At 43.4% G+C, this 16,563-nt stretch overlaps 1 protein-coding gene across 2 annotated transcripts in view; it reads right to left on the minus strand.

The window, feature by feature from the left end:
• The window catches only part of LOC119402067 (large proline-rich protein BAG6), a 170,261-nt gene that overhangs the window by 132,285 nt on the left and 21,413 nt on the right, over positions 1–16,563 (minus strand). For both annotated transcript variants that reach the window (XM_037669174.2, XM_037669158.2), the window contains exons 6-8: positions 15,668–15,739; positions 7,949–8,077; positions 4,528–4,638 (exon numbers count right to left, since the gene is read on the minus strand). In XM_037669174.2, the coding sequence (XP_037525102.1) occupies positions 4,528–4,638; positions 7,949–8,077; positions 15,668–15,739 (312 nt within the window). The remainder of the gene's footprint in view (positions 1–4,527; positions 4,639–7,948; positions 8,078–15,667; positions 15,740–16,563) is intronic.

The raw sequence follows: 16,563 nt of genomic DNA on the forward strand, positions 1-16,563 counted from the left end.
GTACAGCGACAGCCGGCACATACATTTGAAATAAACATTTCCTAAACCATGATTATTAACCGTTTCCTCAACCAATGCAATGTTCATCCTCTTACTTATTCTCGAGTTACAGAAACCTAAAAAAAAACAAGGCTGTGTTATAACCGCGTCGATGCTTTGCCGAGCAACAGAAGCGGGCTTATGAGCGGCCTGCGCCATCACTTCTGTAAAGCGGAATTTACCAAAGTCATCATATATACTTGCTACCATGTTTCTATCGCATTGGTACCATGAATACCATACAGAGTACCTTCAGAAAGCGCCACGGTAAGTCGGAAGCCGAGCACTCCTGCGCGCGATAGCCTCCGCAACGGCCGGGAGTGAGTTAGGGAGCAGTTGGCTCTGAGCGCCCCCATGAATTGCGGCCATAGGTAGCAACAGCCCCCCGTGCGCAGGCCGTAAAGGAAGGAACGAGCGCGCGCCTCCAGACCGGCGTGTCTGGCCCATTGAGTTTCCTAAAATGACCTAGAGGGAACTCTGGCGCTGCGATCGTTCAGCCACCATGGGAATGATGGGTAGTACACGGATTTGCCTAGTCTTCGTGCTTGTGGGCTTCGAACGCACTTGTGGCTTTGTTTATTGCCTGTTTTGGTTTTCTTTCGGATTATAAAAGAATGGATCGTTGTGAACTCGTGACAGATTTGAATCGGTGAGCCTAAAGAAGTTAAAGTGGTGAAGTGAAACTGCTGATTCTTGCATGAACTTCGTTGTTGCGACAAAGCGGATGCAGGCGACGCGGAGCCAAACGGAGCCGAAAGACGAAGTTTAGACAAAATCCATGTACTACCCATGATTCCCATGCTGACTGAAGCGCAATGCATTGCAGCTCCATAGCCACTACGCCAGAGTTCCCTCTAGTAGTTATTGTAGGAAACTCTATGCTCTGGCCAATGAGCGTTCTACAACCCACCCTTTGGAAAAGCGCCGATAGCGGCCTTCTGGTGGCAGCGACGCCATTTTGAAACGCAGCAAAATGTACACAAAGAAAACAGCTTCAAAACAAGCCAAAGATGGCGGCGATCAGCCAGCTGCCGCGCCCGCGGTACGCGCGGGAAGTTTGAACAAATTTTGCCTGTTGAGATGCATTTTGCGGCTCCCATGGCGTCATAAAAATAAGTTTTAACCCATTTCCCGGGCGAAGTCGGCGATAATATTTTGAGGGCAGCTGCTTAGGGGTGCAAACATGCCTAAAATGCGTTTTTCTCAAAACTGATTTTCTGTCCATTTTTTACTATTCTAAGACCCGCGTCATGCCGCCGACGTCTCATGCAAGCCCGGAACAGTCCACAAAGGTACCAAAACCACGACCGATTACCGCCTAGTAACGGGTACGAAGCGAATGCCCAGTGCTCCCAGCTGTTTACAGTCGCCGACTGATATTTCGGACAGCAAAAATACGGACTTCGTGGATGTTTCAGACTTCATAAATGCACCGTCAAGGTTCCCACAGCACTAATACATTTTCGCGACCGATATTTTCGGACGACTTTATGCTCTAAAGTTCGATTTTTCGGACTGAATCACTCATTTTGAGCCACACCGCTTGGCTTTGAAAGCCGCCATGTTGGGTTTTCCGCTGCCTGAGTGAAGTTTGGCTTGGCTTCCAGAGGCTAATTGTGTATCCTCCTAGATTGGCAGTGCGCACAATTTTGCAGTTTCGGAGGCCATGCCCGCTCTTCCTTGGCTGCAAAACGCTCTATGGGACGCAACTTTTTTCTTTCAGCCAGCCTTATCGTCGTCATTCATACGCCGGTTGGGTTTTTTTTGTGTGTGTTTGTTTCTCCGGTTGTCATTCCACACGTGGTCGTCCTTGTGGTGTGTCAGGTGTGTGTCTGAGACGTTGTGCACGTCAGATTTTTTCTCTGCCGTCGCGGTGGTTACGGCGCTTGGCTACTGACCTGAAACAGGTGGGTTCAATCGCGGCCGCGTTTCGATGGAAGCGAAATGGTGGAGGCTCGCGTACTGTGCGATGTCTGTGCAGGCTTAAGAACCTCGCACCGCGTCATTGAATCCTATCAACCAGACGAGACGTGACGTGTATCTTTTTGTGACCGGCATCAAATTTTGTGTGCTTGGTGCCATGGAGCCTCCAACAGTGCCGCCCGCATCGGTCGGAGGCAGCGATCGCCAACCCTCTGACGACGTGACTTTAGCCCGAATACAACCAAATCTGCTCGTCCCCAAGCGTAACATGAAGCAGAGCATGACTGGAGATTTCTTAGGCTGCTCTAATCCAAGTACACTTTATTTTAATGTATTAACAACTTTTTAGGACTACTTTGACGTCCCCGCCAGGTCCCCAAAATCGGTTGGCGATCATACTGCAGAGCGAACGGTAGCTGTCAAATTCCACAGTGCAGCGTGCCAGAACTACTAATTTCGGTCGTAATCACATTGCTGGAGTCCCCCAAGATTGAATCTACACGAAAATAAAGTTTCCCTGGTGCTTTGCGACGCCAGAAAACGACGGTCTCTTGGATGCCGAAAAGTGGCGAAAAGACCACAGGCTGACCTGCGCTATAGCGTTCCATGGGGTGTGCTGTGTGATTGGCAATGTGATTGTGTTATTCAGAGTGCTTTTTTTCACCTGAATAAAGTTTTGCTTCACTGAATACATTGTGTTCTGACTTCATCGCAGTGTTAGGGCCAGTAAAGCTTGACTGATTTAGCTATTCTCGTGTGGTCGCTTATATCGAAATACCGCTTATAACGATTTTTTCTGCCGTCCTGCTGACTTCGTTATAACGAGGGATTACTCTATTTTAATTGAGTTTTGAAGTTCGTGAAAGTGCCAAATAGGAAATAGAAGCAAAAAGCGATGATGTCATCGTGTGGGGCCTTTTTGTAAACAACGTACGTCACGAGTTCTGGCCGGGTTACCGGAGGCATGTACGAGACGGACAACGCTGGTGGTGACACCTGATTATGCATAGCCTAAGCAGGGACCTACAAAATAACATTGCAGCAACTTATCCACTATATGACTCTGTGTAAAGTATTAGCAGTGAGATAATTAGCAACTCACAGTATTCTCATTGCTTTTTTTTTTTTTGCGACAAGAAGAGCAACGCAACGGATAAAACAGAAAAAAAAAATTATTGTAGTTGGACAAAACGCCACAGTGCCACCGTGGCGTTTGAGGAAACAAGCACTTACGAGAAACAAGCACTCGATTGAGGAAACAAGCCCTCCCAACGCTCAACACAGCAGACGATCCAGCAGCACTGACAACATGGCAGAAGTTGGCCAGTGACGTCACTGGCTCTCGTGCTCTTCTGATAGCATTTGTTAATGAGTAGGCCAACTACGTCACGGGGCCACCGAGTGCTCTTCGAAATCAAAACTGCCTCCGGTCTTAACATACGAGCATATAATTAAACATTCGTCTCGCGTCGGGGCAAATGACTTTCGTTGCCGCTATTAACGAGTCAGTACCACTGATTAAAAGCAAAAAATAGTTTCACAAATTTTCTGTCACCACTCCTTGGATCTCAAAAAAGCAAAAAATTGTAAAAAATGCCAACTTTTGAAATCACAATTTCCAAGTAGTCCGAATAATGCTCTGGAAAAATATGGCAAAATGGCCTTTGTTTTTCTTACAGGCTCAACTGATTAAATTAAATGTTTTAAATCTTGAAACGAAGATTTTCTCGGCTTTGTTATTTTATGAAGTGAATCTGCCTCACAAACATTTGAGTAGGTTTCTGTGAACACATTTAAACAAACTTGGTATCATTCTTTTTAGCAGCACCTGAACTACAGGCTAAAGCTTTTCTTTTTTCCTGAACCTTGATGAAATTGTAATTACTTGATAAGTACCAGTTAATTTTAAGCTTCCAAGATTGAAAATTATTTCTGATCAAAGAAACAGCTGTTTTGACATGTAATTTGCTTTAGCCTGTGAGGTGGACCTTTTAGAAGAACCACGTAGTCCTGAAAAGTAACTTTTTGTATTGTAAGTTACCATAATGACCCATAAGAAATTAACTAGTTATAATGTGAAAATTTGTCATTACTACCTTTCTAAATGAACTAGATGAAATCCGTTTGCAGATTTGAAATCTCCATTCAATGATGCACATGCATGCCAATTTTAATTAAGATACAACAATAAAACTTTTTTTCAAGACCCTATCTCCCTTAAAGACATCACTATAGCTGGTTTGCATAATATGAAACTTAGAAATTTAACTACCACACGCACACACACTCCATAAACATCGACACTGAAATGAATTGCCTAGGCTTCAATTCTAAAGCTAAAGACTAGCCAACACAGCTATGCCTTTGTGGTTGTCACTGAACATACACATTCTGCAAAATTTAGTAACTTAATTCGAAATTTGTGTTTTGGCATGGATTTGCACAGTATGAAGGTTTGGTGCAAGAATGGCACAATTGCTGCAGCATTTCCAGCACTGAAAATCAGTCATCATGCACGTGGTACTATGAAAGCTACTATGTAAAGGAGGTGAAAAGCATAGTTACTGGTGCAGTGTCATTTCCATTGGTGTCAACCATTTGGACATCCACCTCAACCCGTTCTCCAAGATCCATTCCTTCAACATCAGGAGGTGGTGTGGTCTGCTGGCCTTGGTTCTGCAAGGCCGAAACGATATAAACTCTGAAGTTCAATTAACAGGACCTTTATTCTAGAGAAACCTTATAGCTTAAATTAAAAAAAAAAAACCTGAAAAGAAACAACAAATCAACAGAAAGTCTCAACATCGTTATCTTCTCAGGCAACTTGGATAGCACATAGACTCTATTCTGGAAATTTTTAATGTTAACCTTTCTCTGTTAACTCTAGTAGACTCTCGTTAACCGGAACCTGAAGGGGCAAGGAAAATTTTTTCCCTTTAACAGGAGTTCCATTTACTGAGAGTTGAACAGGGTTGCAGAATACAAATATGAAACTAATGATATTAGAGGAGGTTGTTTATTTAAGCAGCCATTCCGTTTAACAGATTTCCATTTACTGAGAGTCTACTGTAATTTATTACGATACATTACACAAAGTGACCTGAAAGACATGTCTTGTGTGCCTTCCTGAAGATTATGAGCAAAACTTGGCATGTACCATTTTCATTCACGTATATTGCACACTTTATAAAAATATTTTGGGACCTCGAGAGAATGTGCAAATTAATGTAGAAATTTCCAAAACATGTCCTCAGTAACAACTAAGGCGGCCATGGAAACAAAATATCACACTCTAACTTTCCATTCATTCTAACCTAAAAATATGTCAATTATAGTAAAAATATTTGCTCACTGAAAGAGGCAGCAAGTTATAAGACCACATAGGTTGCTGAAGTGTCTGGGCATTCCATGAACGATAAAAATCACTAACATGTTCTCTCCAGATGAAACAAATTGCTGCAGGAATTTACTCATTTGCATTGGGGCGTGCAGCACTTATAGCAACCAGAACTTGCCAGGTGCGTCACTGTTTGGCCACCACACTACGGAGTTGCTGCCAGCTCCAGCAGATGAGTAAACTGCACCGTTCTCTCCACTGGCATTAAGTCAGTGGACTCTTTCCATGCAAGTTCGTAACAATGATTAGCACTAACAAAGAAGAGACTACACTTCCGAACATTCTTGTTACTACTACAGTTAGGACTCGATCCAACAAAACCAGATTTTACGAATTTCCCGATCTAACGAAGAAATTTCCATCCCCTGGCAGGTACCCATAGGGTTCAATGTTGTCATCAACTGCAATTAACAAAGCCATCATAACACTAAACTCAATTTAACGAAATTTTTCCGGAAATAAATGAGTAAAAATTCAGTGATTTCTTTCTAATCTTGGCACAGACTGGTTTTTTCTTCAGGCATGTGCTGTAACTATCGCGTTAAAACATCTAGCAGCCCTAGTCCCAACCCAACTTTTACTTTGAGGAGGCTGCACACTGCACCCACACAAGGAACAGCAAACATTTACAGGCAAGGGGCAATGGTGGTTTATTGTGCCGGCCAATGCTACCACAAAAACACTGTGTTTGCTTTTGTTATTTCATGGTTTATATGACAGATGGCGCTGATCGTTCCCTGCAACTTTCTTATTCTGCCTGCTTGCACAATCAGTGCATTCGTTTTCACCGCCTTTGCAAATCATCAGCTCGTCGTACCTTCAAGTGGCCGTCTACCTCCATGTCCGTGCTGCCCTCAAGAAATTTTAACATGCGCAGGTGTGTGTCAGTGGGAAATATAATGCAGTTGCAATTTTTGGGTGCTGCTACATTACAATTTTAGATTTCTAAGGACCGAAAAATGCCTTTCTCGATTTTACACACTTACCAACTTAACAAAATAATTCGAGCGCCGTCGTCACTTCATTAAATAGTTTCAACTGTATTTCACACGATGTGTCAAGCCGATGTCTCTGTTGGAGAAATGTAGCTGTTACAACCTGTCCATAGTATGGACCGTAGGAAATAAACGTAAGAGACGGGAAACGCAAGAACCGAAAAACAGGAAAAACGACAAAATATTTAGTGGTACAGAATTTTATTTCAGTGCTTAAGAGCAGCACGAAAATTGGCGCGCTCAGCCACGATCTAGTCGACGGATAGAAAGGCGGAGCTGGGGACGGCCTCATCCACAGAAATGTAATCAACATATGTGATTTTTTTAACACCAACAGCTGTAGGCATGAAAGAACTAAGCACACGCAATCACGACCAGCGCGGGGAGTCGACCGCGAACCGCGCGCACGACCATGCGAGCTCCAACCAGCTTGAACTCCTCCCGTCTGCCGACAAATAACGATGATGATGAGTCTACGCCAACGCGATGGCAGAAGTGAATGCCAATCTCAAAGGCCTTGCTTTCGCAAGCAATTACGTCATAGACGCCATGTTTGTAAATACAAATCTCAAAGGCTGTGCTTTTGTCAATAGTAAATGCCATTCTCGAAGGCCTTGCTTTCGCAAGCAATTACGTCATAGACGCCATGTTTGTAAATACAAATCTCAAAGGCTATGCTTTTGTCAATAGTAAATGCCGTTCTCGAAGGCCTTGCTTTCGCGAGTAATTACGTCATAGACGCCATCTTTGCAGTAGGAATCTCGAAGGCGATGCATTTGTTTGCATCAATCGAAAGATCCTGTTGCTTGCACCTCTCATGCGGCTAATGTTACGGTCAAACCAGGCCAAGCTGCGTGAAAATGCACCAATGACCGCTCTCTTTGGTAGTCACTCGGTCGGCTCCGAGCGCACTTCGCGACGTATCATACGGAACGGTCCGACAGTTATGACGTAACAGCGGGGTTCCCATACATTGTATCCCATGGGAGCTATGCCGGGACCGGCGGAAAACGACGTAACAGCCGGGAAAACGCAGTGGTGAGGAACGTAACAGCGGGGTTCTACTGTATAATTTACATCAGGGTCCTTCAATACTTCTCTAGTGATCATGAAGTTCTAGCGTAATGCTATGGTACAGCTTCATCCAGCATCCGCAGTTGCCATGCCATGGCATTGAGTAGCTAGAGGGGGATGCTATAACTGTTCTAAACACTAGTGTTTGAACACTTATCGAATTATTTACAGACAATTTTAAGTATGAATTATGGTGGGACTGAACAACAGCAGGCTACGTACAGAAATTCGAACGAGTCTTTTGTGCAGCACCAAAGCTTTCCCAACAGATGAGACGGTGTGCCGATTTTCGTGACTTTCAAAAACAAATCCTATTCAAATCGCGAAAACAATGCTCAATTCAGTCACTATAATTCACGGTCTTTCCATTTCCACTAGGATCTAATCGCACGTTCTGGCCGGATGTCAGACCTTTAAGAAATCTTAAGTTCTACTTGAAAGAGAGTAAGATCTCTTTCCTGTGTACAATAAAACATTACTTGTTTCCGACACTATCTAATTGCATTGTTTAAATATTTACCTCAAGAGCAGCAATTACACGTGTTGCTTTCTGCACCATTGTTTGTGCCTGGTTGAGACGCAGCTGGGCCTCACTCTGCATTGGTACCTGACCCAAGTTGATATGAACATCCACAGAAGAACCATCTTCCTGCAGAAATAAACAAAGAAGACATGTAAGCTTTGGACAATCTAGTATGAACCCTTGAAACTGTTGCAGTGCCAAATAAGCCCAAAGCACAACTTTCAACATTTACAATGTCAAAAGACACACATATAAACTTGTGTATTCAAGTGCTCCAGCACCCAAATTTTACCCACTAAGTCTCGCATTAAAATGCATTTGTTGTATCATCCTGAGATCAATGTAAAAAGAATGATGATAATTGATGGAAACAAACAAAAATTATTCAGTTTACAAATTCAAGATAAAAGTAGATAGAAAGTGGCATACCCTCTTGCATTTCACTCACTCAGCAAGGTGGTTCGCTGCTTCCAATCGAAACGCGGCTTACATGATGCAGTACTGGAACCTTTCTGCACATTATGGCCTTCCTACTACGAGCTGCAGCCACCACATTTTTATTGCGATAGAAATTATATGAAAGCTCCTGGCACATTTTGTTCCATGTAAAGTCCAAACTATAACATCTTATTGTACTTATTGTGTTTACAGTCAAATCCTGCTACAATGAAATTGACGGGATGTGCAAGAGTTGAGTTGAAAAAAGTTTATTAGAAAAAAAAAAAAAGAAGGGGTTTGAGAAGCAAGTGTGTGGGACCCATAGTCCAGGGCTCCACTGGCCTCAGCTGCCCGACGTGCCTGGTCGAGAAGCGCCACTTGGGTCTCCTTTTCCTCGCTGGCGAGCAAGGTCTCCCACTGCTCCAATTTTAGAGCCGGAATCTGAGGAGTGTTAATATTGGGTGGTCATAGTTCACATTCCCACGTAATGTGGACGAGAGTTGGCTGTCCTCCACACCACGGGCAAGTACCGGCATATGCGCCTGGGTGGATGACATTATGATTTATGTTGTTTAATGGCGCAAGGGCCATTGATGGCCAAAGAGCGCCAGGAAATTGTATCAGATGGCAACAATGATTATGTTTAATGGCTGTATAAGGGCCTAAGATTCTGTGCACTAAAGGTGCGTAAAATATATATTTTAGAGCTGTGCGAATAGCAAAATTTTGAGTGCGAAGCGAATTCGAATAATAAAAATGTGAGTGCGAATCGAATCGAATATTTTTCTAATATTTCTCAAATACTTCGAAGCGAAATTGCAGAAAAAAAGTTGGAGAAGATTCCTAAGCATATTCTTATGAGATACAGTCGAACTCACTTATAACGATCCCACATATAATGATCTATCGGTTATAACGACCATATTTGGGTGCACTTACGATTTTCCTACGTTAACCATTGAAGCTGCGTCCAGATATAGCGAACATTTTTCAAGGCCTCCTACTTTTACAACAAACACTTCGGACACGGTTGCGGTGAAAATATGGCGCATATGAAGCAAAAAAAAGTTAAAACATGCCTTCTAAAGCGTGACAGGGGCGCGCGCTCGCGCGTGCCCCGCTCCAGTTTACTCGCGACTAAGACACCCAGATTGGCGAGCACCGCACGCAGATTTCGGACGCTGTGAGCAAGGTCGCTCACTTTCCAGGCATTTCTTCAGTGGTAGAATGGCAGTGATAGAAAAAAAAATAGTAGGCAGCATGAAGCCTTGCCGTCAGCTTTCGCACGGTAACCTTTCCTGATGCTGTTCTCTGCAGCTACGACCGCCTGCTATGAACCAAACAATGCCTTGGAACGCAAGAAGGCATAAATGCAAGAAGCGATAACCACCATAACTTTCCATCGCAAAAAGGTTCACTGCGTCCCTAAACTCGTCGACGCCACAATGTGCCGCGAAAAGTCGTCCGTCTTTTCGGTAACGGCAGAGACCGGTCAATTGGTGATTATGACTTCCGCGTGATTGCGGCGATGCCTTTGCGGATAAGCTTCAGAAAAGAGCGAAGGCGAGGTGGCGGCCGTCGATGAACGTGCCATTATGCCTTATAGCCGACAACCTTATCACAGTCATCTGTAGATATCTGCTCGGCTGCGCGTGTGGCGTACACCGTACACTGCGGATTGACGGCGGTACGAGCGCGCCATGCTTAGCCATGCTGCCGTTCGCAAGTTCGCCGCCGCCGCGTCGTGTGAGACCACTTTAAAGTGCGCGTTGCTTTGTAGAAACGAAAGTAGCCTGCTGTTGTTGAGCGGCGCGGGCATTGAGAAATGTCGATGCACTGACAGCGAGCGTATACTGCGTGTCTGACTAGGTGACAACTGAAGTGCGCCGTGCATCGTCATGCAGGGCCGCGAGAGCATCGCGGAGATGTAGAGTGCGCGTTGCTTGGAAAATGCTAGTTTTCGCCGCGTTGAACGAAGAGGCTAGTCGCCACACCCGTGCACGGTCCGGAGTGAAGCAAGCACGAAGAACGTACAAACGCACGCATACGGCATACAGCAAGCGGCCCGGCAGTGAGTCCGCGACCCGAGTAGGTGACGCGCTGCACGCAACTGGCCAGGGATGATCAGCTCCACATCGCGGTACCGCGCTTCGGTGAAACGGTGTCAGCTCATTGCAAAAGCGGTTAATTCACTCGTGAGCATGCAGCGGGCGTCGCTTCACGACGCGAAAAGGCTTAGCTTGTCACCGAAGGGGTTGTTAGCACTTTAATAAAAGTGCACAAAGAAAAAAAATGGCTTGGCCGCTAAGCGCACGTTTTTAAGGGCGAGTCCATATACAACGAACTACTGATATAATGACCACTTTTCGCGACACTTTCGAGTTCGTTATAAACGGGTTCGACTGTGGCACCATGAAAGTGTTTCTTTTCGCTAGGTTGATGAAGCACTGGCGGGGTGGTGTTTCATGGTTGTCTTATCCAGAATGAGGCAGTGTAGAGGCTGAACTGCATTTATGTACATGGTTTGGTGCAACCAAAGTGTTGCCGACAGCACTATACACGTGATAGACAAAGATGCCATTTCCTCAGCCTCTCCTCCTCTTTCAACTTCTGTGGAAGCCCAACTGATATGGCGGACAAGGGTGTGCTCCCTCCAAGTTTGGAGTTTTAAGCCTGCCTCGTTGACGTCGATATATGTAAGAACATATAAAATTTTGGATGCTAAAAAGCTTCGCCGTCCAATTTTTCTGACTTCCTGCCTAAATTTCAGGTCCAAAACAGCATTAATTGAGCCCCCAACTCTGCCACATCTTTCATCTCCGTGTTGGAACCAGCATTTTCTTGAGATAATACATTTTAGACCGTAGCGGAGCTTGAAGGGCAGCTTTGCCGCAATACAGGGGTGTGACGAGGTGAAGCATACTGAAAAATCTAGGGACCACTTCCAATCGGACATTGACTGTGTCTTTGCAAAGTTCGACCGCAATGGAGCTTCAAAGGCAGCTTTGCCGCAATACAAGAGTGTAATGAGGTGAAGCATATTGAAAATCTGAAGGGGTCACTTTCAATCGGACGTTGACTGTATTTGTCTTTAAGAAGTTCGAATAGTAGTTCGAATAGTAAAATTCCAGTGCGAGTTGAATCGAATAGCAAACACTATTAGAAAAATATTCGAAATTTCGAATACTCGCACACCCCTAATATATTTATTAAAATCACGAAAGTGAGGTGAAACGTGCATGGTGAGAGTGAGTTCTAGGTGATCATAACGTTAAAATATAGAAGTACTATTGTATTAGCACGGATGCCTCGTCGGCACCCTTGGTCCCAAGGGCCGGGAGACAGGTGCTCTCTTTTGATGTAGCATCTGCAGCAGCAGCCTCCTTTAAGAGGCTGCGCTACTCATTACCTGCGTAGATGACATGAAAAGTATGTACGCCTTTAAGAATGCATTCAATGTATGATATTTAAAAAGAGGTTCTCTACCAATGAACATGGCTGGATGAAGGGGCATGTGTTGCTTGAGCGCCAGTGGAAAATGTTTTTTTCTGTAAGCCTCTAGCTTAGAGCATTCAAGGAGTATGTGAAGTATGGTAAGTGGATGGCCACATCTGTCACAGCTGGGTGGGTCACCACTGGACAAAAGGTGTGTGTGTGTGTGCTGTGTGTGTTTCCTATTCTAAGCCGACAGAGAGTGACCTCTGTACGGTGTGTTTTTGATGTGGGTGGCCAGTTATCAAGTTATGGTTTGATCAAGTGTAACTCGTTATGCGTTTGTAGGTTCTTTAACGTGCACCTAAATCTAAGTACACAGGCCTCGAGCATTTTCGCCCCATTGAAAATGCAGCTGCCATGGCCGGGATTCGATCCTGTGACCTTCGGGTCAGCAGTCTGAGCACCATAACCACTAGACCACCGAGGCGGGTAACATTGAAATTAAGAGAAAAACAACGAATGCTTCCAACACACTTACTGCTATAGCAAATCTGAGTGCTTTGCAGAAGCGTAAAGCCCATACATTCGTCAAGGAAGCATAAGCCTTCGCCTGAGCATTCGTAATAGAGATTGAGCTTGGTGACAACTCAGCCAGGGCTAGTGCTCACTTACTACATCGGGTAAGCTCATCACCAACAGAAATCGCGGTCGTAAGCCTCTTCAAGCGGGGCACAAATGGAAAACTGAAGCCCCTACTACAACAATGCCTTGAATATATTTTTCACAACCATATGTTTGAAGAAACAGCTTCATTTTTTGTAATTAAGATTAAGTGCAATTGGGCAAGAAAAATATAAATTATTTTTTTAAAGACAATGGCAATTTATGACTGACAATTCCCTTTAGAAATTTAAGAAAAAGCTTACACATATAAGCGAGAATTCAAACAGAATAAACATTCACAAAAAAAAAAGGAAAGATGCACATGGTTGCAAGTATTGCAAGGCAAAGATGATAGCAGCATGTAGTGCACTAATAAATGTCACAGTTCATGTCTGCTTAATAGAAAATTCCTGCAAACATAAATAACAGCTCACTGCCATCTGCCGTATAGCTCTCATACACAAAAAGACCCCCCACTTAAAGAATGTTTTATTTAAGCCCCAAAACAAAAAAGTATCACCAACTTGAAACAGGAACATTGTACCCCTGTTCATGTTAACACACCGTGTACATATATGCTAAAAAAAAAAAAAGATTCCAGAACACTGATAGCTCTGGCTATCAGTACCCGTCAAAGTGCCGTGCAAAACATTTCAAGCATACAGCTGTTTTTTATGGTGCTTAGAATGACAGAGAGCTGAGCTAGTTGGTAAGTATTCATTCTAAAAAGACAGGGCGTGCAAACACGGACACAAGAAAGAAGTCAGGACACCACAAACGCCCTTTTGGCTTCCTTTTTCTTTTATTCTTCAATCGTAATCGCAAGCAATATTAACCAGACTCTCCCTGAGAAGCACTTGCAATGCTTGCGATGTCCAGCCAAAAAAAAAAAAAAAAAACCACTTATGTGACATTTTTTTTAAGGTAGGTCACCACCTTCGAGAAAAAATTTTACAGTTCTGGTCCAAAAGTTATCATTATGGTGTTGTTGGCTTATAGGGCTTACGTAAATTTAAATTTTAAAATGATGAAATAGCTAAAATGTAAAAAAATAAAATTTATAAAAATCAAGATGTACCAAAATATGCATGTTGCGCCAACAGTCATAACGAGAAAATGGTTCGTGCAATTCAAACGCGACTAGACAGATACGTAGTGAGGACACTATCATGTGCATCTAACCTCCACGATCACCACATCTCTAAGCTAAGGTGCGTTATCATGAAAGGACTGCTAAAATTGATATTTGGCAGGTTTGTTTTGCACAATTGGCCATAGCAGAAAAAGTTACTGCTCGTTTTCAATCATTCTGCTTGAACGCACAGTTCCACCTATAAAGAAATAGCTCGCACACATTTAGGTGAAAACATTTATTAGAAAGAAAGTTAGCACTGTTAGCGTAACTGTAGGATGCAAAAAAGCATGTTTTGAGAAAAATAGATTTAAAGGGACCGACAACTGATTTTTCTCGACCCAGTTTTTTACGGTGCGACAGGAAGCTTACGCTTGGTAGCCTTTGTAGCTGCAGTGGTTTATCCTAAAAGCACGTAGTTATTTTATAAGCAGTATTTTTCGATCTGAAAGGCTCCAAACACGCTTGAAGGCTTGCTCCAGCAACGCTGAGAATTGATAGCGATGCCGCCAGTCTTTGTGAAAGCTGTCGTTCTGTTTTCGCAGGAGTTACTGTGGCTATGCTTAACCACCTTTATTTTGAGCTTGCAAACCATTTTTGAAAATAGCAAGCTGTTACAATGAGATGATGTGGCTTTATACACCTTCTCGGTATTTGTACAGCGTTGTGTGCGCCTGCGCCCAAGGTTGCCCGCGCCTGTGACATGGGTGGTTTGTCCCGGCATGGGATCATTAGGGCAAGCGAAGGCAGCGCCACTTTGTTGCATACAACTAACGCAGGCCTATATGTACATTTTTATGGAGTAATATCTTTTAATATAAAGAAATGAACAATATTTCAGTACTAACAGAAAAGTCATCGAACGCATACAGCAACCAATGGTCACGTGACCGCCTTCATCGGACCGTTTATGATATTGCCGCCAGAGGCGCCAAAGGTCATTTTTCGCGACTTTCAATGAATAAATAAAAGTATAAATCCACCTCTCACGAGATAAACAGGGTTGGTTTGAGTCAATGCGACGGACAATCTTTCCATCAGTGCAGTCATCTCATTTCATGTTCTGAGCAGTTGTCGGTCCCTTTAAAGATTTGAACCGAATGTCCATGTAATAAAGAAACCTTCAACATGTCTGAAATTCACCATGCTAATAGCTTGGGACTTCCTTTGAAGCGACACACCCTCCTTTTGAGCGAGCTGAAGAGGGTTTTTTTTTTCTAGCTTGCTTTGTGTCTCCAGCTGACTCATACACGGGCTGCACCGCAGGTCCACGCTTAGGATATTGATTCCCTAACTAGCGTTCTCGCTTCTTTTTCTCCTTATATTTCACCATATTTCATGTAGTACTATAACTTTCTCCTTGAAAGGCCACAACTTAGTCCAAGGGCTCAAAATGGCGTACGACAAAGCACAGACAGCTGTGCGAAAGCCCGTGCAACCTACACAGCAGAGTGCCGCAGCCGCTTAGGGGAAAGTTTAATTAAACCGAAAACATCAGGTCCCACAAGCTTTAAAACATATTTAGACAACTTAGCATTACGTAATATGTATACGAAGAGATATGTATGATGAAACGGCAGGCCTTGTGGAATCAAACATTCAGTTTCGGTTCCGGATTCGTCTAGGAGGGGTCGGAAAAATGGTCCTAACTTTCAAACGGCTCAAGATAATCGTATAATCCTTTTGGCTAAATATTCTTGAATAGACAGGGAGCGTGAAAATGTTAAATCCAAGAAAGTCAAGTTTAAAAAAAAATGCCTTTTGAAGGTGTGGTGACCTACCTTAAATGAGAACATTCATTTCCCAACTGTGGTGCTTGCAACTCCAACAGCCCTATTGAGTGAATCCTAGCAGAGCTCAATGAACTTGATAAATTACAAAAGACAAACAAGGAAGGAGTGCAGCAGAGACTTAAAATATTTTTTTTTAAATGTTTTCACATTTTACTTACCTCAACAGCTAATTAATTTCTATGGTTAATGAGTTCAGGTGTCTAATGTAAGCACGCAAATTTAGCACAAAATAAACAGCAATAAATGCCTTCTCACCGAAGTTCTTGACATGACAGTGGCATTTCGGCCAATTTCTCCCATTCCGGACACCACATCTTGTACGATTTGCTGAAAAAATACGAGAATATACTTAACATTCCGCTCAGAGGCAAACAAGTGAAATGTGTTCTCCTTGAACAGCTATGCTGTTCACAAAGGAAGCATTTTAAGTTCAAATAGTTGATCTTCAAGCACTGTAAGAAACAAAAACACAGACTTTCATTGTGTCCAACTGTACCATTTGTGGCAATGACAAACACATACATACTGCTGACTGCTGACTTATTGCCATAAAAAAATGAATCAAAATAAGGCTACATCTGGCCCAAAAAACTCAAAGGGTCCCTTATGCATCTGCCTCAGTCAACTCAAAGGCAAAAGCCATCTGCTCTTTCTTCTATGTCAATGTATTGAACCTCTCACGGCCCCCTCTAAAAGCTTCCTGCAACTAAACGTGGTTTTGCAATGCCTCCAGGATTGGAGGCATTGTAAACTTTCTGCACCTCACCTTGTTTTGCACTGCCTCCAGGATCGGCACAGCTTTGACTAAGCAATGATGTCATGTGACGTCACGTTATATAAGACGTCAAAAATTTTGGCGACCTGCGACGTCGTGATGACATCATATGGTGACGTAATAAGGTGGTGATGATCTTTTGCATCACTCATGTTTACGCCGCCGACGTGGGACACTGGTCAATTTTAGTGTTTGATGAGCATCTAAGGCTTTTGCCTTAATATGTAATGTGCCCTAAGGGACCCTGAAGGGAAATAACAATTTAGTTTGCAGTGATAGATTAATGCCTGATAATGTCCAAAACATTAACATTATTGACAACAGTGTTTTAGCAATTGTTAAAGTAAGGTAAATATAGGACACAAATAGGCACTCC

The sequence above is a fragment of the Rhipicephalus sanguineus genome, chromosome 1, assembly GCF_013339695.2.
Source record: "Rhipicephalus sanguineus isolate Rsan-2018 chromosome 1, BIME_Rsan_1.4, whole genome shotgun sequence".
NCBI lineage: Eukaryota > Metazoa > Arthropoda > Arachnida > Ixodida > Ixodidae > Rhipicephalus > Rhipicephalus sanguineus.